The sequence below is a fragment of the Thermobia domestica genome, chromosome 8 (genome assembly GCF_964235325.1).
Source record: "Thermobia domestica chromosome 8, izTheDome1.hap1.1, whole genome shotgun sequence".
Classification (NCBI taxonomy): domain Eukaryota; kingdom Metazoa; phylum Arthropoda; class Insecta; order Zygentoma; family Lepismatidae; genus Thermobia; species Thermobia domestica.
This window is the reverse complement of record NC_137461.1, coordinates 17,135,157-17,159,182: the sequence shown is the minus strand read 5'-3', so window position 1 is coordinate 17,159,182 and position 24,026 is coordinate 17,135,157. Positions and strand designations below refer to the sequence as shown.

The following is a 24,026-nucleotide window of genomic DNA, read 5'->3' as shown; positions in this document are numbered from 1 at the left end:
TTTCAAGGGAACGAGAACGCGATAAGACGATGAGCCATAGGTTTTCTCACTTTGAATCATCAATGGACTATAGGTATGAAAATACATAGTGATATGCGGCGCGAGTGACGAAACAAATGGAATTTTTATAACCTAAAGGGCTTACAATTAGTGTTGGCAATTTATGGATTTTGTCGCTAAATCTAGCGATTTGATAATATATTTTAGAGACAAGATTTGTTTCGATTATCATTCTTAAACTAGGGATTTAGCGACTTCCATGCGAATAACTAGCACTATTTCTATTACAATTAAAGTTTCTAGCGACTTTTCGCAGTACGTTTAGTTACATTATTGTTAACGTTGTTGGCAACATTGCATGATTGTTATCTATTTGAAGAAAGAGATAAGAGGATAAGAAGGCTCTGAGAGGCTCAATGTCCTTATCAGTGGCGTATTTAGGGGGCTTCAGGGCTTAAGTCCCCCCCCCCCGAAATCTGACTTACTATAGTAAAGTATATGAAATATCTTCCAGAATTTTCACATTTTCAGGCAAAGCCCTCCCCGAAACAAAATCGTAAATACGCCACTGGTCCTTATGGTAAAGTATTTTAATATACCAATCTTCGATTCTTGACGGTTAACTGGGCTTAATTTACTTTCTTAATTTCATTAAATTACATGTATGAGCGGGTTATATCTCATGCAATATCTCAGAATTGTAACCTGATGTGCAAAAATTGTTATCATTTTTGTTTTCTACGCACCAAAATCTTCAGATTCACCTATTATTTTCCCGGAAGAGAAAATCATGTTAGGCAGTGTTATTAACACCAAGATAAATTATAATGAAGTATGCGGCGAAAAACAGTACTCGCTGACATATTTATTTATTTATTTGTTTGTTTTGCAATATAGTGAAACATGAGAAATGTTTCGAATGGATGTCAAATAGATCTTACTCAATACATATTGTAAATACAAGAGAAATCACGCCTGCACATCGTGTGTTTAAAATGTTGATCATTACGTCGCACATTCTTCATAGCGGTCCTATATATCGATGAACATGCTAGAGACCACAGGTTGCTGGAACAACAAATGACCGAATCTTCTCTCTTAACTTCGATATAATGATAGGAGGTGATTTATTCGGAAAATTGCTTTCTTCAGCATATTCCACATGTAGGCATCTGGAGCAGTGAGGTCAGGGGAGCGGGAAGGATATGGAAAATCCGTTCCACGGGAAACCAGGCGATGTCCAAATTCTTGTGGGCAGAAGTGCAAGTGGCTTATCTGCCATGTAGGCAATAGCTCCGTCTTGCTGCATCCATCGTTGTTGTAACGGCATCTTTTTGATGCAGTAATAACCGCTCAAATCATGCATGAACGGGTCAATAATCAACTGTCGATTGATGCAGCAATCAAGGTACACATGCCTTCCATCACTGAACCACATGTTGCTGATGAAATCTTGCTCTTCACATGCCATAATTACATTTCAGAGGAATACAGTAGATGTCCGGGTTCATCTCCTGCAGTGAGACGCTGCCTCACACCGTATGAGCAGAAATAGTGCTTGCTTGGCAATAAACACTACACTTTCTCCTCTGTTGTGAGTAACATTATCTTCACGCCAACTACACTCTACGCTAGTCCACACACAACTGAGAACACCTGTGGCGCTCAGCTCACACCACATTGCAACTGCGCGCAATCTGTACTTGAATTTCAGTACTGTTTGTTTTGCCGCATACTTTGCGTAGTGAACCATCGTTTTCCACCAAGTATTTGATCCCCATTACATAAAGAAAAACCTGAATTTATGAAAGAACGTGCGTATGTGATGGTAGGTACACCCCATATTTTTGAAAAGCTTAAAGCGTATATCTATCCGAACTTATAGCGTTACAGTACTGCCCACATGTCAATTTATTAATAATTAAATAGCTAATTCAAAATATATTGCATTAACGTTAGTAAAATTGCCATTTCCTTTGTTTCAGGAAAAAAAAAGGCCCATCCAGAAACGTGATTGCTTTCTACCTTGGAATTGCGTATGCATCCACAACTGGAGGTACCGGCACCATTATTGGTACAACTCCTAATATTATTTACCTAGGACAATTTCAGGAGTAAGTTTGTCAGAAAAATAAACGTTTTGTAGAAATGATGTGAACAAAATTTAATTACATCAAGTTTACGATACCGTGAACATGTTAAACGTCGACTAAAAGCGGGGAACTTGTGTTATTTCAGATCAAAATCTTTTGTAGTCGCGCGTTCTGTCGAGGAATGTCAAGCTTAATATATATATAGGGTCTACTTAAAGCCTTAATTATGTCTGTTGTACTGTATGGTTGCGAAACATGGTCGCTGACTCCAGAGGTGTCCACAAAGGGGGGCTTTGACGCAAACTGCGTCATTGAAATATTTGGGGGAGGGTTAAAAATCTATATAAATATGTTTGAGAGGGTGTAAAAATTAATCGAAAAGATTTTTTTCATGGAAAAACACTTACGGATAGACAATTGACGGGGGTGCGTCATGGACATGAGGGGGGGGGTGGACACCACTGCTGACTGAGGGGAGAACGCAGACTAAAAGTATTTAAAACTGAATCAATATGGATTCAGTACCGCAAAAAATTGCTTCACGTCTGATTTTATTACTCTATTGCCAGCGAAAGTGATAGACATAAATTAGTATTTTTGATTTCAATATTATTGTCTATAGAGACAAAATAGTAAGAGATTACAAGTAATGACTTCTTGATATGGATTTAGTGTGTGAGGAACAGATTTTATCTTTGTTGTTATTCCTTTGTTCAAGTAGTTATAGATGTGGTACTTCAAATTTGACTATGAATTAGCATAATTTGGAAGTCTACCGTAGCTATGAAGCAAAACTCAATTGCTATTCTTTCAAAACCGGTATGTGGCAACTCTATCTATGAGAAGGGACATTTAAAATAAGAAAAGAATTTAATGTATTAAGTACTATAGTTTGATCGATTTCCTTCATTCGATGTGAAAGGATACAGTGATAAACATTTTATTTATTTATTTATTATATTTTAGCTTCTACCCTACCGCCACCGATTTAAGTTTTGGTACTTGGATGGGTATGATGATACCTACCATGTTGATTACAACAGCATGCGCATATTTAACTCTGGTTCTGTTCTACTATGGGTTCAAAAGGTAATTGTAATGCAATAATATTCAGATTAATAATCCAATAATGAGTTCCGATACTTTGTGAATAATTCACAGCAGTGATGATTTCAGATTTGCCCGGAACAGAAATTCTTCCATCACTATTCAATTGTCTTAATTGAAGGGGTAATTTGGATAAAGGCGTATCGACCTATTTCCGGTAATATGAGATATACATATTTTCTGCAAGTTCGAGCACGTCCGCATATGTCTAGGTAGGTTAAGGTAATATCTCTGCTCCGTAGCGAACGCCTGTCTCGAAAAGTAGTGTGTAAATGCGGTGGTTAGTTGGATAAGGGCGTTTGTTTTTCTGCTCTCCTGAAAATTAAAGAATTACTAGTTACGCCCTTATTCAAATTTACCCCTCAATTATCCATCTCTCTTAGCCTAACGGAAATAAGCGTTGAAAGTTAACTTGAAATATTTATTTTTTCTATCTTAAGTATTTTGTTAAGTTTCCGCCCAGTTTAAGTATTTTGTTGTCTCTGTAGTTGTCACTGCACTCTAAAAACGGTTCAAAATAATTATGGTTGAATATAACTATACAGTATTGTTAATATAGCGCCAGAAAGAATTATGATTAGAATATTATATTGTTAAAAAACTGTAGCTGGGTCAACAAAAAGTATGATTGTCCTAGGCATATTTATGATATTAACAACTATGTTATATTATGGTACTTGTAGTTATAAAACCGCTACATAGTTGGAAACACCATATAGAATGGTTGTCGAGACCATCACAAGATATATTATGGCTGTCCCAACAATACACGACATGTTGCTTTAACCGTTCTCCAAATGTCAAAATGGCTGCTGTAACGTATGCACTTTCTACTGTAACAATCTATTCGGTACTGCGCTTACCATAGGCTTAGATCTCAAAAAAGTACCTTTAGGCTAGTATTGTCCCTTCAAACACATTGTAATGCTGCAAGAACATGCAAAAAAGTGCGATAACATTTCTGAGGTTTTCATTATTTGTATAATGACGGTCACGGTAATTTTGGAGTTTGAGTAGAGTATCGGGCCGAAGCCCCTGACTCCATGAGTTAGATGGTATGAAAGATATGTACAAGATGTGCAGGTGGTTTGTTGTGTAATACTATTGTTTTGTTTGATATGGTAGGCTACATCGGCAACTGTCGCAGAGTAGCTGATGATGATATCAGTACGAACGCTGGGAAGATATTAAATGCGTAGCGTGTGATGGACGTTGCGCAGAGTGCATTTAGTGCCGATGTTACCTATTGCTGGAGTAATGTGTCTGGGTAAAGTACGCCAGAACTTACTCTGGAGATGTCGTAGTAGTTCTCTAACAGTAGGGAGCTCTAAATCTTCCAGAATCTGTCTGTTTCGTGTATATCTGTCGTGACCAGCTCAAGTTTGCACACTTTCAATTGTTCGAAGGTGACTGTATGAAGCGTGTTGCCAGGCACGGTATGCATATGAAAGTGTGAACTTAAGTATGTGAACGCGGACCTCATGAGAAATTGAACTGCAGCGAAAGAAGGGATATAACGCTGAGATTTTTCGTAAAGGTCTTTCTTTATGTCGCTGATGTGTGCGGCGAACGTTAGTCAACAGTCTAAAGTCACTCCCAAGTATTTGGCATGGGTGGCGTGAGGAATATGTGCGTTGTCATAGATAAAATGTAAAGGGGCGCGGATGCGTCTTCGACTGTGGATGACAGCACAAATTTTGTCTGCATTTACTTTAACCCTCAAACGTTTTGCCCATTCCTGAAAACTTATTAGTTGACGTTCCACATAGATGTAACATTGTGCAAGGGAGCTACTAGTCGTGAAAAAGGCAGCATTATCGGCGTACGTTGCGAGAAAGCAATGAGGTAGGGTCGGAAGAACTGCTGTATACAGTTACAGAGTATATAAAAGTGGCGAGAGTATAGCGCCCTATGGAACACCTGCTTTGATACTCCTAGAGCAGGAGTTGGCACCGTGAACACACACATGAACTTTCTGCCAATGAGTAAGAACGAAGTAAATGCAGAAGATGATCCGGAAGACCTTGGGTGTATAGTTTATATAATAGTCCTGCTAACCAGACTTCATCAAATGCTTTTGAGACATCCAGATATACTCCAAGAGTGTGTTATTTTCTATTGAAAGCCTCTGTTAAGTGATCTACTACGCGTACAAGTTGCGTAGTGATGCTATGTTGTGTACGAAACTCAAATTGATGCGATTATATACGATCATTATTAACTACATGCTGTCTCAGCCTCCAGAGTAATACACGTTCAAATAATTTATTCAAATGGGACAGAAGACTGATCGACCTATAGTTTTCCGGGAGCAACGGATTTTTTTCCAGGTTTGGGAATAGTAATGATACGTGCTTCCTTCCAGGTGTTTGGAAAGTAGCATAGTTGAAGGATGGCATTAAATAAATAGGTTAAAAGACCAGTAATTTTCTAGTGGGCTGTTTCAGTATCTCAGTTCTAATCCCATCAGGCGAAGATGTTGTCCTTGCCGACAGACGTTTGATATGTCTTTCTACTTCCCAAGGTGTTACTAAGGTGGTATCATCTGTAGGGTTTTGTTTACTTATGGTATATAATGTGGTTCGGATGTGTTGTTGGAAATAAGGATCGAGAATTGCTCTATTGGTTAGGAATTGTTCGTCCAAAGAGTCGGCGAAAATATCCACTTGCCACTGAGGGTCTTGAGTCAGTTCTTGAGGTCCTTGTATGACTCTAGCTTTTGAAGCGTTTGTAATACGTTGGAATGATTTGGAGTACGTCCAGATTTTGCGATCATTTACTGTGACATTTCGAAAAGTGTCTTCTCAGTATTGTTGGTTTTGTCGCATAGTCAGCATCTTGAGCTTTGCACGCAGTTTGTTCCATAGTGTCTTACATGCTGGATGTAGTATGTGCTGCTATCGACGCCTAGTCCATCGTTTCAGATGAATATATAGTTGTAGATGAAAACTGTTGCACTGACCCGTTTCGGTTGAAGAGATTTTGATGGTGGTACTCGCTGCCTCTGCAGTACGAAGTGCTAAAGTGACGTGAGAAATCGCTTGATCGATGTCCTCAATGGTGGCGGGTCTACCTCGTAGATCGATCATGATGTTTAGTTCCTGTTAAAATACATCAATTTCTATTTGTTTGATGAGAGGGTTGGTATGTGCGAGGCTGCGGTGTGAGATATGGAAAATGACAGGATCATGATCAGAGTCTAAATCTGAGATGACATAGGGATACAGTAAAGGATAAGTCTTTGCAAATAGCGACGCCAAGCACATCGGGTTGACCACCGAATTTTAGATGGTGAGTCGGGTCTCGTTGAGCACTGATGATGAAATTGGACGTTAGGATATATTGGTGTAAGGCGTCTCCAGCGTTGTTAGGATTAATTGAGTGCCATTCCCCATGCTTAGCATTAAGATCTCCTGCCAATGTGACTTTTGGCCCTAACAGTTAAGAGCAATGAATTGTGTTAGCCTCCGTGGAGGCTTAAAATCAACTCGACGATTGTTTCCATGAACCTCAGAGGCAAGTAATCCAACCGTATACAGGAAGTTCGCGATTCAATTCAACAAATGGGGATGGAAATAATAATTAACTCGCTTATTTTTCTCCGCCAGGTACAGATACCCTATTTTTAACCTGGTTAGAGCTCCAGGTGGCCAGTTCCTTATAATTACTTTCTTCTTACTAGCCCGCAGGCTAGCTACACCCTCTTAAGGGAAGGGCTGCATAGGAATTAAAGGGATGTGGGATTACGGGCGTTGGGCTATGAGACTTTCCGTTATTAAACAAATACTTCAGATGGCAGGTCATTATGGTCTTTGCGACCATAATCATCAGTAAGGCAAAGGATACACAAGACATATAGGAGACATACATTATATATTGCAGAGTAACTTGATTAAAATATTTTATGGTATAGATGATCTGAGGAATGAAATGAATGCGAATGACGCCACAACACGTAGGGGATGTTAGCAGGACAAATGCGGGTTATCTTCTGCCTAGGGGCGACGCTAGGCCAGTGAAGACGAGGGAGGCCCTGTTAGATACAGAGGGTGATCACTGTGCTTGGTGCGATGGAAAAATATGCGGGAGATGAACATGCAATCGGTGATCCTGCAATAATTCTAGGTCGGGATGGTTTGGCGGCAAGGTATAACAGTACAATGTAAACAGCAAATTTAGAGGGAGATGGTAATATCGAGGGCTAGCAGATGAAATGGCAAGGTAGTGCATAGTGGCTAGGAGAAGTGGTTGCTGTTGCATATATCGAACAGTGATGAACTTTAGGCAAAGAGATTCGAGGTGGTAAAGTAATGTAGGGAAAGTAATAAGTGAATATAGGTATCTAGTTGGAGGGAAGAGAAATGCGATGAGCAATGAAAAAGGCATGACGTTCAAATGTTGCAAGTTTGTAGTAGTAGGAGACGGGAGGTGATAGCCAAGCGGTGAAATCGTATGTAAGGACAGAGCGAAGAAATGCTTTATAGGTGTTAAGAACTATGATTGAGGTGGGGCCTATGTTTTTTTTGCCAGCTAGCTGACGCTAGCTACTACCCGAAGAGGGTTACGCCCTCTGTAGTGGAAGAGATTTAAAATATTGTGCTGTTCAGGAAGCAGTGGTTGGGATATGGGCTGATACATAAACTTTATTGTTCAAATTGTGATGGTCATTATGGCCTTTAACCATAATCATGAGGTAAGGGAAATACATAAGCTTCAGTGAAGGAAAAGCATAACTAAAATAATATGAGGCGAGAAGATGAAATGAAGTGTTCAACTCACTACAACACATAGGTTCTGTTAGTTGAACAAATGCAGGTTATCTTCTCGTCTAGGGGCGGGGCTAGGCATCAATGAAGACACAGGAACCCTGTTAGTACAGAAGGTGTTACTGTGCATATGATGGACATATGTGAGGTAGATGAGCGTCTGTAGAATATGGTTCGTAATAGGCGGTGTCAGGGTGGTCTTGAGATAGAGTGTAACGGTATGGAGTAAAGAGTAATGAGAGCGGAGGGAAAAGAGCAGTAGCAGGGGGTGATATATTTGGTTCGGAGTGTATCTAAATGATACAAGATGTGTGGAAACGTAAGTCTGTTATAAAGATCTTGAGTAGGGCTTGGTAATTTGATACGAAAAGCGATTCGCAAAGCATGACGTTCCAGGATGCGTAATTTCTCATAGTAGGGGATCGGAGCAGATATCCAAGCTATAAATCCGTACATAAGAATAGGACGAAGAGAAATCTTGTATGTGTTGAGAATTGTATGAACATTGAGTCCCCAGGTAGTTCTAGCAAGACGTTTCAGGAGATTGAGACGAGAATAAGCCTTCTTGGAGATATCTTTTAAAAGCGCTGTCCAGATTAGATGCTGATCGAAAGTGACTCCAAGATATTTGACACTGTGAGTAGGGTTGAGCAATACATCTTGCACTGTGGGGTGCAGAAGTCTTGGATTTATGTGGATACGGTAACGGTGCTTCGGAGCAAGAAAGACAATTGCTTGAGTTTTCGCTGGGTTTATTTTTAGTCTCCAGTGGAAGCACCAGTCAACAAAGGCATTGATAGAATCCTGTAGAGCCAAATTGAGTTGGTGGATGGCTTTCCCTGTCGCAAAGAAAGCAGTGCCATCGGCATACTGGAAGAGTTTAACTGTAGCTGGAACAGCAGGAAAGTCGGAAACAAAAATAATATATAATAACGGCGACAAAGCCGATCCTTGGGGAACTCCGGAATGTAGAAAAATGGGAAATGAAAAACTGGAGTTGATACAGACGTATGCCAGTCGACAAGTAAGAAAATTAAAAATGAATGTGATGTAAGCAATAGACAAGCGGAGCTGTTTCAGTTTATAAATGAGAGCGGGATGCCAGAGCTTATCGAATGCCTTTTCGAGGTCAAACAGGACCAAACAGGATAGATTGCTTGTGTTAATGTGATTATAGATGGAATTTGAAAGGCGAAGCAACTGGTCATTTATGCTGAAAGAAGGTCTGAAACCTGCTTGTTCGAGAGGAATGACGTTGTGTAGTGCCAGGTACGAATGGAGACGTTTAACAATGATGCGTTCTAGTACTTAACTAAAGGTTGACGTTAGTTGAATAGGGCGGTACGAGCTGACAGAGGCAACAGGTTTGTGTGGTTTGAGGAACATTAAGGTTTTTGAAGTTTTCCAGTCAGCAGGAATAAAGCCAGTGCAAAGAATAAAGGTATAGATGAGACGAAGCAGATATAAGACTACGAACAGGCTTTCTTTAATGTGCCGATATGTAATAGAGTCCATCCCAATGGCTGTATTACGTCTATGAGCTACCACTGAGGTAATGTCAGGAATCGTGATAGGTGCAGTAAGAGTATTGTTTTCGGGTAGAGTATGATGAACATGAGCCTGTAGATGAGAATCCAGGTCGAGTTTGTCGACTGGATGAGAAAGATGTGGATATTCACGTGCGAGAGGTGTAAAGATGTCCTGGAGATACCTGGCAACTGCATTGGCTTTGTCTGTATCAGTATGAAGCGGAGTATTGTTGTCGATGAGGGGATATGTTGTGTGAGTATTTTGACTTGTAATTTGCCGGAAACGTTTCCAATACTGAGTAGGATGTGAAAGAGAGCCAAGGTTATTGCAAGTTTTCACCCAGCAGCGCAACTTGTAAGCTTTAAAGGTGGTTGTGAACCGTTTGTTGCAATTGCCTGTGATGTTGAAGAGAATCAAGGTTGCCAATTGCAACATAATCTCTATAAAACTGTCGGGATCGTTTGATCACTGATAAGTATTGAGGAGGTAAAGAGGGTCAAAAATTTGAAACGGTAGATTTAGGGATGTATTTGTCTGTGGCGTTAAGCATAACAGTGATGATAGAATCCAGAGCATGAGAGAGTTCGGATTCGGTGGTTGGTAAAGGAAGATCATTAAGATGATCTGAAGATAAGATCTGTAGGCATTCCAATCTGCTTTATCATAGCGGTAGGTAATACGGGGAGGAGGCGTCTGTGAAGTGGTATTGCCATGAGTCTGAATAACTAATTTGATTGGAGCATGATCACTACCAATGAAATCAAGAATCTAGTAGAGCTACTTTGTGATATGTAGCACGAAACAATAACTATATCTGGAGTAGTCTGACTCGTGAGGCGAGTCGGTTTAGGTAGTGGCAAAGTCACGCCGGTGGTATGACTGGTGATGTAATTGAGGAAACGAGCCCGTTCTGTAGCTGTCCGGCTATGTAAATTTACATCTGCCATGATTATGTAGGTGCGGAAGTTGTGGGAGATATATTGAAAGAAGCTGAATGATATATCATAACCCGGACGAACGTAAATGGTTGCCACAGTCACATACAGTAATTGATAATACAGTGACGTAATAAGGTATTAAGGAAGATTTGGGGGAACTGGAGAATGACTTCGAACGGAATAGAAGGTGAAAACCCAATCGCTACTCCCCCATTGGCTCGTCTACAAGGTATAGTGCTATCTTGACGTTGGAAGCGAAATATGCGGCAAGGCACTCTATGGGTGAGATGAGTCCCATTAAGGATGAAGGTATTTATGCATTCTTCTAGTAAAAGTGCTTCAAAAAGAACGGATGTTCAAAAATAAGAAAGAGAGCGCCATAATGCAATACAGAATAATATGGATTGTGACTGTAGAGCGTTTAGACTTCGGTTTCAGGAACATTTGAGTGATAATGTACAGTACATTATTGCCTAAATATGTTGGACAGGTGTTGGAGCGGAAAATTGCCTTGGACGATGTGATCTCTTTGTTGAGAGATGTGATCTCGTAGGAATGGGTTTATATTTTGTAGCGAGAGGGTTAGAAACGTCAGTAGCTGATGAACATTGACAGGTTGTTGTAGAGCAGGATTGGTGACGGATGGATTTGTTCTGCTATGCGTAATGGTACTACAGTCTCCGGCTTCGATGGCTCTGGAGCTGGCTTGGAACGACATTTGTAACTGTATGTCGGGTGAGAATGATCTTGACATGTGGAGCAGGCCGGAGGTAGTCTTAAATTTGTACAGCTGCGTGTAGAATGGGGCCAGAGCAGTAGTCACACTTGAACGGGTTTTTGCACTGTGAAGTAGAGTGCTGCCCATAAACCTGACATCGCTCGCAGTGAAGAGGTAAAGGAGCATTTATTTCAAATAAATTGGAGTTGATGTTGTGTTTTTGTTTCTAATATAGGTCAAAAGTATATGTATAAATTGAGTTTACACAAAAGATATGGACAGTTGAGTCGTTTTCAGTTTTTACTAAAATTATACTAAAATATTAAGAGGTTTGGTTATAATCGTTATTATTTTAATTTTTCTCTCTCTTTTTTTGGCCAATAATATTAACATATCATCATCATCATCATCATAGCTATTCTGCCATTATTGGCAGATAACTTTTGCAACTCAGAAGCTTCGATGTAAGGTGGTCCTAAGCTAGGGAGATTGTAGCTGTAGTCCCTCCAACTACAATCTCCCTTGTCTAGTCCCTCTCTTTCCTTCTACCATATCCTTTAGCATGTCTCTCATAATAAAGTTCCTCCTCAGCTAATGTCTTAACCAGTTTCTTTTCCTCCTCTTAATTACATCTAAAATTCTTTTCTCCCCTACTGCTACAATTTCTAACACCTCATTCGCTTTGCGTTCAACACAGCTAATTACTGTTTCTCCCTTTCCAGAAAGCCTCCAACTTTTTTTCATCGCTTTTGCGTAATGTCCATGTTTCTGTTCCATAGAGTATATATTGGAATCAGTAAAATAAAATCTCAATATTTAATTGGAAGTTTGTTCAATACAAAGATTAGCTAATCTCGTTTGAAATAAAAAAGAAAGTATCTGACGCCTTTGGAGTGTAAAAATAATATAGCAATTCATGATATTTCAGTAATCTGTGCGTTCTTGATTTTCTTTCATGCGACTTTCATGTGAAACCAGTGGAGTATTGACTCTGTTAAATTAATATAAAAGATTACGAAACGTTGTAATTTATCTTATAAGTAGTGAAGTGTGGGAACCCATTTAAAAAAAAATAAAGGTTATCGCCTATGTTGTAGGCCTACACTATCATCATACTTACACAAAGGTAAACTGTATTACATTTAGGAACATACATTGTATTTCCGTTACTATTGGCGCATTGTAGAATTTATCCAGAGTAAAATTTACCTATGAAAATCATAAGATTTCTGAAAAGCAAGACTTGCAAGACTCTTGCAACAAGACCAAGACCAAGACTGGTCTTGCATTTGCTCATCACTACATTTACAAGAGTCTCAGTGCTGCCATCTCTGTGCTCATTCGTACCAGAAACATAATATTATACTCATTTACATGCCAGAAAATGCACAAACTTCCGTAAATAAACTTTCCTTCACATTTCTATATTAGTTCGTGTAGAGTCCATGTTCTTAATATCTGTCTTACTATTTCTTTGGACATATACACAATTGGTAGGCCCTAAGACTCTTCGTTCTTGAAATTGCAAACGACATCTTTGATGTTCGTATTCCACGTTGTTCAGCGCATGCGCGACACGAAATGACACACAACCATTTATATTGTTCACGCAACTATGTGTATTATGAGTGTAACTATAAAAGCAACAACAATATGGTACGGTATGTTTTATGTACCACATAAGAATTTCCTTACATGATTCTTGTAACAAAGGAAGGAATGTTAATATTGTTTATTGAACAAGAAATATGTTTTCAACGGCCATACCATGTTTAACTATATTTTTTATTGGAGGTTTCTGTACTAACCTTAATAGTTCTTAAGCTTGAACTCTTGTATTGTAAGTCAGAATAAAACTTATTACGTAAATTGGAAATGGGAACAAACCTTTCATTTTCAATTCTCAAGCTCCTCTGATATCGCTAGAAGATAGTATTAAATCATATTGGTTCTAGACATTCTATTATCGAATTATGATATCGATCAACTATACTTAGGTAAACATCATCATCACCGTAGGTATTCTGCCATTATTGGCAGGTCATTCGCTGTAACTGAGAAGCTTCAATGCTTCACGGTCTTCCGCTTACCTCTTTGTCTAAACATACGAATTCTCTGTTTTGATATCGTCCATTAATTGAAGTATCCTTCGCCCTGTCCCTCTTTTTCCTTCTACCATACTTTCTAGCACGTCCATCATGATACAGTTCCTACTTAGTCAATGTCTCAACCAGTTTCTCTTCCTCTTCTTAATAATAACTAAAATTGTTCTTTTCTCCACCACCATTTCTAACACCCACTCGTTCGTTTTCCGCTCGACACAGCTAATTCTTTCCATTCTTCTCCACACCCACATTTCGCAAACTTCCAGTCGTTTTTCATCATTTTTGAGTAATGTCCACATTTCTGACCCAATACAGCACAATACTCATGCTTAGGTAAAATAATTGTAAACTCTAAATGGGTTCGTAAACGCAAATACATATTTATAATTTGTATAATATTTGATTAATGTGTAATATTTAATTCGTATAATGTTCAACACGCATCGTTTTCTTATTAAAGTATGGTACTAACGTCATTTTCAGGAAAAAGGTAGACCCAGAATTAGATCAAGAGAAGAAAGAAAAGGTAAGTGCTATGTTACACGAAGAAATGGAAAAAATTGGAAGCATGAACGCTGCTGAAATTAGCGTGACGTTATGTTTCATTGCTTTGATACTCCTTTGCTTCTTTCTTGAACCGAATTTTATGCCTGGTTGGGGAGAACTTTTAGAAGGCAAATCCTCCAAATCAGATGCAGTTGACGAGAAGGACAAGGAAAAGTCTCCTCCCATAGATATGTAAGTATACTCCTATAATATAATATACAATTATTTTTTATTTCTTAAGAGTCTTCATCCCGGCGAAATTAAAATACCGCTAATTTTACAGTAATTATGTGATATCTTCAAATAGATAAAAGATAATTGAAATATGGAACAAGAGCGCCCTAGACAATATTATTTTGCGTGAGGTACCGTTATCACAAGTCACCTAGTGGCTTTCCGTTTTCAGCTGTTTAGAAACGCGAAAATGAATGCCGATTTTCAAAATGGCTCGAAATCGAAAGCAGATAAGTGAGTCGTGATAACGGTATCTCGTGTAAAATGATATTATCTAAGGCGCTCTTGTTCCATTTTTCGATTATATTTTATCTATTTGAAGATACCACATAATTACTATAAAATTAGCGGTATTTCAATTTCGCCGGGATGAAGACTCTTAAGAAAAAGCTGTAGTAGATATAGCTGTGTGGATTATGAGCTTCAGTTTGATGCTTTATATTAAGACTATCCTTTGGCTAGCTGGGGACTCCGCTCCCAGAGTCCCGCGCTTGATTGGCCTTCGGCCTCGGATCTCTTAAACCCACAATTCTATCAAATTTCAAGTTTCTTTTCGTATCTCAACTATCTAAAAGTAAGATTTGGTATCCTAAGAAAACGCCCATTTAAATAACACGAGAATTTTTTCATCCCCCCTTTAGATCCCTTAAAAACTAAAAATATTAACTTTTGGCAATTTTCATGTGGATTAGTCCCGGAAGACTACAATCATACCAAATTTCATCATTGTAACCCTGCCCGAAGTACCTAACATTTTGGGGTATAGATGTTCCTTATAAATAATATTGCAAAGATTTTTCAGTTCCCCATAAAACCACTGTACATTTGGAAATTTTTATTTTGGTTATTTACTTAGGTAACGCTAATTAAAACGTATAAGCATCCGAATTTCAAGTGTTTATTCCAATTTCAAATAGCTAAAACTTTAGATTATAGGTTAAAAAAAAGGTAATTTAAATACCATGGAGAATTTCTTCATTGCCAATTTAGACCTCTTAAAAATTAAAAATATTTACTTTTGGCAAATTTGCTGTGAGTTAGTACCGGAAATCTACAATTATGACAAATTTCAACTATCCACGTCAACCGGAAGTACCGTTATTTTATATCAGTTCGTGTAGTTTTACCATATAGTTAGGATCACGCAACTGGGAGTTATAATATTAACTCCTTGCGCACCAGCGACATCCATGTGGATGTCATGTAAACATATCCGTTATTAAGGGTCATATCAACTCTGGAGATGATGAAATTTGAAAGTGAATGCAAAGCAAGGCTTAGTTCTACTATTTCTCCTTAGATGACAGCACCTTACTGACTGAAAAGACAAAATAATGTATTGCCTCACAAGGTACATTCGCGAAGTGTCCCCTCGGAATTCGTGTAAAATTGATTCAGATGCAAAGTTCTCCGCGGCCCAATGTGTATTGTACTAATTTTAGCGGTCCATAACGTTCATTTGCATATTTATGGGCCTTCATATATCCGGAATTCAATCATTCATGCACTACTATAACGCTCGGACACAAAATTGCTTTTAGTTACTTGAGATGTAACTGGACATGAATGCGGGAATGTGCAAAACAAATTGGATCAAGTACTGCTTCCCTGACACTTGTTACCCATCCCATCGCCATCTTGCATCCGCCATATTGGATTCAACTGTCGTTTTTTTCAAATGGGAATAGGTGCAAGTGATACATTAAATTCATGTACAATTTTCCCGGAAATTCATTGGTGTAGTAAGTTTTACCGTAGCTTGCACCGTTTACAAGGTATTGCATGTTAAATCCCCTCAGGCACTTTGCGAATAGACATTCTAGAGTAATATCCGTTACGCTTACGTTTTAGATGTTGACAAATCAAAACAATTTTTTTCCTGGAAAAATACTGTAGGTATAAACAAACTCTTTATAACATTGGTGTCATAATCTTATTACATTTCTGTGAGTGATTGTTTATAGTTCCATGTTTTACTATAACAAGAAAGTATTATATTACGGTCAAAATGCCTAATATAAATCCAGATACGAACAGATTTCGGTGAAGACCTATCATTACCGTATTGACGTCTGTGTGTCTGTATATGTATGTTCAGAGAATATTCCGTCAACGACAAATCACGTAAAAGATTACATATGCACACGGGCCACTACGCAAATTTCTATTTGGTTCTATATTCCAAACTTTACAAGCTACGATAAAACTCACCATAAAAATGAATTTCCGAAAAAAAATGCACATGAATTTTATGTAACACTTGCATCTATTCCTATTTGAAAAAAAAAAAACGAAAGTTGAATCCAATATGGCGGATCCAAGATGGTGGACGGGGTGGGAAACATCTGTCAGAGAAGCAGTACTTGATTCAATTTGTTTTGCGTATGGCCACTTTCATGTCCAGTTACATCTAAAATAAATAAATAAATAAATAAATAAAAAATAAAAGCTATTTTGTGTACGAGAGTTATAGTAGTGTATGATTGAATTCTGGATATATGAAGGCCCATAAATATGAAAATTATCGGTATGGGCCGCTAATATTAGTACAATACACATTGGGCCGCGAAGAAGTTTGCATTTTAATCAATTTTACACGAATCAGAGGGGACACTTCGCGAATGTACCTTGTCAGTAGACGGCAGTCCTAAGGAAGCATTCAATTAGAACAAACATACGTTTCGATAAACAATGACCAACTTCGAGATCGAAAAGGAAAAAGGTTTTTCTTTGATCTCTGGTCAGTGTTTCCAACCTGAAGCAGAATAAAACCCCTTCAGAACATCAAAATTTTCCTTTTTAAGTCCAAATGTTCCACAATGCTAATCATTGTTTTTATCAGTAATGTAAATGCTTTCCTTATACGAGGACAATAACTATGCCCTATATAACGATCTAGACAGTCACTCAACAGTAAATGAAACACGCACATAGGAAAATTACACTTGGAACACAAGAGGTTAATACATTCGTTAGTCCCACCATAACTTTTGAACGAGTGATTTTGTTTTCAATAGTGGGATTACCTCGACCCAGTTCATTATTGCAAACAATGTGTTAACATCTTATTGGGTAATGGTGAATCACGTTCGTACACGACAACTCTTAAACGAAAGATTTTCTATTCATTTAATTATTTATTTATTTTTGCTACACGTAGCTAGACCGATTACCTCAGCAAAGTTAGTTAATGGAACCAATCCGGTAATATTGCAATATTTCCTCATATTAGAAGCATCCCGTATTAGAGATAATAATCATGAGCTTCGACACAAGCACCAGCAAGCAGACGATTGATTCCGTCACCGATGGAACACGAAGAGACACGAAGAAAACCCCTCCACAGGTTCCCCCTACGTACATTGTCTATAAAATCTGACACATCGAGGCAGAAAACAGTTCATATCTTACCTATCTCTCGAAGCTGCAACTGGCGGGGAAGGCTCTTCTAACCTTACCTCTGAGCTGCAACGGCAAGCGGTATCCTCAGGATTATTAAGCGTAGTCCGTGAAATGTTTATAGAAAAAGGGAAAGAGGTGTATGTGGTATTTATTGATCTAGCAAAAGCTTTTGATCCCTTGAATTGGGAATTATTGTTGAGAGTTTTAAAGAAGGTTGGGTTGGAATAGAAAGATCGAAGACTTATAAGGAATTTATATATGAACGAACAAGTAAGTGTTAGAATAGGGGAGGAAATGACAGAGAAGAATGCAATTGAAAGGGAAGTTTAATAGAGGTGCTGTCTTTCGCCAACATTATATAATATCTATCTTGAAGATATAGGGAAAAAAGAGCCTACATAATGTAGATGGCATTTCAGTAGGAGGTAGAATGATTAAGTGTTTACGGTTTGCAGATGATATGATACTCGTGGAGGAATCTCAAAAGAAAACCAATAAAATGATGGAAATCTTGAGGAAGGGGTGTGAAGAATGTAGGATGAAAATAAATGTTAGAAAAACAAAAGTCATGATGATTGGAATGAAGTGCTCGGTGTCATATATAGAAGTAGGAGGGGAGAAAATAGAACAGAAAACCTGGGTGGCATTATAAGTGATGATATGAAGTCAAACCTGAAGTAAAAGCAAGAGCCTTTAAGAAGAAGGAAAATCTGTTTTGTGGGGCCTTGAGTAAAGAGTTGTTAAAAATATTCATAAAATGCTTTGTGTAGAGTATTAGACTGTATAGGGTGGAAACGTGGATATTACGCAAAAATGATGAAAAACGACTGGAAGCCTTCGAAATGTGGGTGTGGAGAAGAATGGAGAGAATTAGGCGAGTCGAGCGGAAAACGAATGAGAGATGTTCGAAATGGTCGGAAAGAAAAGAACAATTTTAAGTATTATTAAGAAGAGGGACAGAAACTGGTTGGGACGTTGGATAAGAAGGAACTGTATCATGAGGGACGCGCTGGAGAGTATAGTGCCAAAAAATCGTATGTGAAGTCAAAGATGTTAGTTGAAAACCGTGGAGCATGGAAGCTTCACATTCGCTGCAAGTGACCTGCCAACAGTGGCATAATACCTATGACGATAATGATATTTAGTATAGACTATACTAAAGTTATGTACTTACATAACTAACTGTATCAAGTGTATCTTTATGTGTTCCAACGTGCTATACACACAGATGATGTGAGAGTCGTCATCTCCTCCTTAATATGTTGCGGAACATCTGAGGACTTGTCTCTCGAAAGACAACCACGCAATTCTGCATTTGTCCTGTACAGAAGATGAAAGATGTTTGCGTTGGTTATTCTCCACAATGAGCTGTCTGATGTTGTAAGGTTTGGGCTTTGTGGGAGCCATTTCCGTGTGGATAAATCTGTTGGAGAACCACGACTAATCCAGCGGCCTGGAAATTGTTCATTAAGAGAAGAAAATTATGGACCTAAAGAACAAAATGATCTGAAGCCCTGCCCTGCTGTGCCCTTACAGGATTCGTAATATTAACCACATTTTTTAGCTGAGGAATTAACCACATCTGCAACATGTAAAAATAAGAATGCTCTTTCTCATATTCGTCACAAAAGTATGACTTCTAAACAAGTATAATGTTGTGAATTGGCTCCATGTGACCTTCAATGCAAAGATACTAGGCAGTGCTGAGTATGATCATGAAAGTAATGTTACCAGTATCACAACTGAAATTAGACCGACTTTGTTCTCTTTACAATAGGGGTATGGTTACCTCGGACACTCTGTATAGAATTAACTAACTAACTCTATGGCCTATGGAACCCGGAGGTTCAATGCCGCGTTCACAAAAGCTCTCCACTGACTTCTATCCTTAGCTAACTGCATCCAGTTTCTACTTTGTATTCCAATCTCTGCGAGATCCATCTTAATATTGTCCTCCCATCTGCGCCTAGTCTTCCTAATGGTTGTTTTCCGATTGGTCTTCCAGTCAAGACTTTGAAAGCGTTTCTACTTTCTTCGATTCTAGTTACATGACCCGTCCACCTAAGCCTCCTAGACTTGACGACCTTAACAATGTTGGGTAAACCGTATAAATTATGTAGTTCCTCGTTATGAAGTTTCTGCCATTCCCCATTCCCGTTCCTCTTGGGTCGGAATATTCGTTTCAGAATCTTGTTCCCAAATACTTTCAGTCTATGTTCTTCTCTGTATAGAATTACTCTACATAATAGTTGGTGAGTTTTATAGTAGGCCTTATTCAATGACATACAAAATACACGCCTTCTTAAGACTTATTTCGCCATCTAAGTTCTTGATTTTAATTCCTGTTTACATTTCAGCTCTTCACTAATAAATGAAGATCGAAGGAACACTTCACAGTCCAAATTTTACCGTAAAATCATTCATAAATGCACAACCGTTACAATTATCGTAAAATACAATGCACTATTCTATTTTGTTGAAAGAGGATGTCATTTGATATATCGTATGATCATGTTGTTATTTGAAAAGGGATAGTTGAAATTAGCATGGTCACCACCAAGATGGCGGATGAGGATTGTAATTACGTCATAAAGTTTCTTCCTTCAAAATTTGATGCAATTTGATATCAGACCCAACACGTAAGCCCGACACATATATAGCACTGATAGTGGAGAACGAAAATGACATGCAAGAAATACTTTCAAACTTGAACGACCAACTGGAAAAAACATGCAGAATAAAGATAAATAAGAAGAAAACCAAAGTGATAAAGTACACAAGAGCAGAACAGGAAGGGACAAACATATGGCTAAAGGGAGATAAAATCGAATATTTCTACGTTAAGACATTCCTCTATTTAAGCAATGTGATGTCCTCGGACAGAAGAAGTGAAAAAGGCGTAAGTTCAAGAATAGCGCAGCTAAACAAGCATTCAATAAGAAAAAAGGACTGCTAAATGAAGAAATGTGTCATTGAACATTCGGAAATGATTTATTAAGACTCTAGTATGGACAGTGGTGCTTTACGGATCAGAGACGTGGATATCGAGGAAAGCTGAAATACACAAGCTGGAAGCATTTGAAAGGTGGTGTTGGCGCAGAATGCTGCGCATATCATGGACCGACAGGAAAAGGAATGAAGACGTACTAAAGGAAGCTAATGAAGGACGACAGATCATGAAGATAATAGGAAAAAAGAAGAAACAGCATGCTTGGCCATCTTATTCGGCACTCCGATTAGATCACCGTGTAGATCAAGGATATTATAAAATAGAGGATCTGCCCATACAACAAAATCGTGAAGCCATACGTCACAACCTCGCCACACCTACTCTGCCCACTCCGCGCCAATAAGATCACAATGTTTCGAGCCAACAAACATGGCGGAAATGAGAGTAGCAAATCAGACGTGCCGGCTAAGACGATGCTCAGTTGTTTTTTGGCTTCACTGGGTTCATAGGATGAAGATATGTATGGGCAGATCCTCTATTTTATAACATCCTTGGTGTAGATAGAGGGAAAGGCAGAAGGAAAACAGGAAGAGGAAGAGGAAGACCAAGGATAGAATACCTAGATGCAGTTAAGAAGAAGATACCTTATCAAAATATTAAACAGCTCTCCTAAAGGAGAGAAAAGTTTTAAAATTTCCATGTTGCCTACCAACCTATAGTTGAGGAGAGAAAGAAGAAGTTTGGCTACACCCTGTAGTTTGTAGTAATTGTTGACAGTTTTGCTCCGATGTTACTCCCAAAACTAAGCATTTCTCAACAAATAAAAAATTATCATAATTTATTTACATTTTTGTTCAATACGTACTATAACCTTTTACAATATTTCCTTATTTTAGTATTCTTTATTCCTAATTATTTTTTCTTTAATTTTCAGGAGAATTAGCGATGGAACAATTGCCATATTGTTAGTATTACTTCTATTTATTCTACCAGTTAACTATGATTTCTATAAGAGGAAAGAAGGTAAGTTGATTTCGAAAGTATTTCCATAACCAACGATCTCTTAGAGGTTGTAAAAGAGAAGGCTTTTTCAAAAACCTATAATTCTGCTCCATAATTTGTAATTGTCACTATACATTGTTCAGCGTAAGCTCTAAACTCCGATAAACAAAATATTTGTATCCTTCCGCTTGTCACAAATACGATTGGCTAGTGATTTATCACTCCCACTCCCCACGGGGAGGAGCAAATTATACACGTGCATATTGACAATACTGTCTCGTGTTCTCCAGATACTTATAGCAGCAGCAGAAAAGAAACTCGAAAGATTAAAAGAAAAAGTATTTGAATTTCGCTCGTAAACAATTGTTGCTTAGTGAGTAAAGGTTTGCCTTGTTGGTGTTTCACCACATCACTCGCAGAACCGGGATTCATGCCAGTCATCTTTCAGAGTTTAAAAGCAGAACAACCGTCCACAGTTGAGTTGGCGCCATAATTACTGCGCATGCTTAGTGTTTATTTCTATTGCTTCATTAGCCACACTCGATTGCAGTATTATTAAATAATCCGTACTATATTTTGATCATTTATAATAATATAGCAGTTTTATATGAAGCTTCATAGTAAAAGTAATCACATGAACTATTTTGCGGAGGAGTAAAACCGTCGGTAGGACAACAGCAAATCAGCGAGATTTAGTTTCACGTGGCTTTGTTTATCGCAGTTTAGAGCTTACGCCGAACAATGTATAGGCATTGTGTTTGAGCGTGTCGTTTCGTACACGACAGCTCAATTGGCGTTTGGCCTTGAACGGTGTTCTCACGTCGCTTATCAGTGTTGGAACAACAACCTTCAGAAAATAGCTAAATGACTCACAAAATCTAGCTAATAGCGAAACCTTTCTAAAAATTACAGCTAAATTTTAACTAACAGAATCTAAATAATAAAACACGAAAAATATTTCTTACTTTTAGTAGATCCTATACCAGAACATACTTCGGTATTCTTCCTGGCATTCTCAAGTGAAATACTTTCACACTTAAAATATTTACAATAACTTTTGGTTTATTATTGAATTCCTTCCTTAGTCCCATATTTTGTGGTTCTAGGTGATTGGCCGAACTTTTTCGTACCCCCTCCCCTAATAGAAGAGACAACTTGCAAACCGCTTGCTGTAAGCTTGCATTGCAAGTCAGCCAAGCTTGCTGGGAGACCTGGGTTCGATTCCGGATGGGAGCTCATGTGGTTCGGATTCCATGTTAATCAGTAAGTCCCGTGTCATATAGTCTCGCTGCTGAAAGGGACGTTGAACTCAAACTGAACTCAACTCAGCCAAGCTTGCATCCAGCTTGATTGGAAAGTATACAAGCATGCCGCAAGCTGGATTCCAATAACGAAGTTACATGAGGGCAACCTTGCATTCAGTGATCCATTCAAGCTTGACGCAAGCGTTTTACGCTGGTGGCAAGTTAATAGCCAATGAACGACCAGTGATGCTATAGCGCTCTGCGAAGGATCTAAAGCATCGTTTGCAACTACAACAAAAAGCAAATTGTATGAAAGCACACGTTGAACATGGAAGCGTAGAAAGCCAAAAGCCAAGCATGCCTCAACTGACCGAAAGGTTTCTTTCTACTTTGTTGTATAATAATGCTATAGACATTTTCAAGAGCATTTCTAATTGTGGGGTTATAGACGGAGAAAGATGTACTACAATCTAAGCAAAATAAATACTATTATACAGTAACCCGTTATTTTGTATAATATACAGGGTGTTTCAAAAGTCTTCTGAGAAAGTATAATTCTGTTATTATCAGAGTTACAGCAAAATGTAAGAGGAGAAACCGTCTCCAAATAAGATGTTTTCAATCTAAATTGAAGGATTTTTTTAATTGGGCGAACTGTTTGGGCTGTACACTCTTTATATGCCCAACATTAAATGAAAATGCAACTTTGCTATTTACCTAAACCCACAACATAAAGAGAATGAGAGCATATTTGAAACGGGACCTAGCCATAGACACGTTAGCGTAAAAGACAGTAACTTTATTTACTTATGTTATGGGTCCACGTAAATGGCAATGTTGCATTTTCATTTAACATTGGGGTCATAAAAAGTCCAAACGGCTCGTCCAATTAAAAAAATTCCTTCACTTTGGACTGAAAACATCATATATGGACACGGTTTCCCCTCTTACATTTTATTGTAACTCTGATAATAACAGAGTTACCCTATGTCAGGGGACTTTTGAGACACCTTGTATGTGCAGTCTTGCTTGAAGAAAACTTAGCCAGCCGTGTCTCGTCGGGAACCCTTATACCCAAACTGACAGTTCGAATTAAATCTAAGAAGTGTTGATTTTTCTATGCCAAATAGAGCCGAAGTATAACTATTTAATACGCGCGAATGCCAGAATAAGGTCTCTTGAAGCAAGATGGGTGACAAAGATTTTTTGAACGGTACACATTTCTAACAGAGAATATAATTTCAAAACACTTTTGCAATACATAAATCTTTTCAGAGCGTGCCGGGTCAAACATTTCTTTTTCTCTTATGATACTGATTTTGCCATGTTTATGTTGATATTTTTTCAGTAATTAAGAAGTTTCCTGACAAGGAACGGACATGAACGTGTCA

The 24,026-nt window shown here is 38.3% G+C and overlaps 1 protein-coding gene across 2 annotated transcripts in view; it reads left to right on the top strand.

Moving 5' to 3' along the window:
- The window catches only part of LOC145692724 (Na(+)/citrate cotransporter-like), a 122,860-nt gene that overhangs the window by 56,842 nt on the left and 41,992 nt on the right, over positions 1-24,026 (top strand). The window contains exons 6-9 of one of the 2 annotated variants that reach the window (XM_081768148.1): positions 1,986-2,114; positions 3,060-3,182; positions 13,741-13,995; positions 21,324-21,412. In XM_081768148.1, coding sequence (XP_081624274.1) covers positions 1,986-2,114; positions 3,060-3,182; positions 13,741-13,995; positions 21,324-21,412 — 596 coding nt within the window. The remainder of the gene's footprint in view (positions 1-1,985; positions 2,115-3,059; positions 3,183-13,740; positions 13,996-21,323; positions 21,413-24,026) is intronic. The other variant, XM_081768149.1, reaches the window with a different exon arrangement.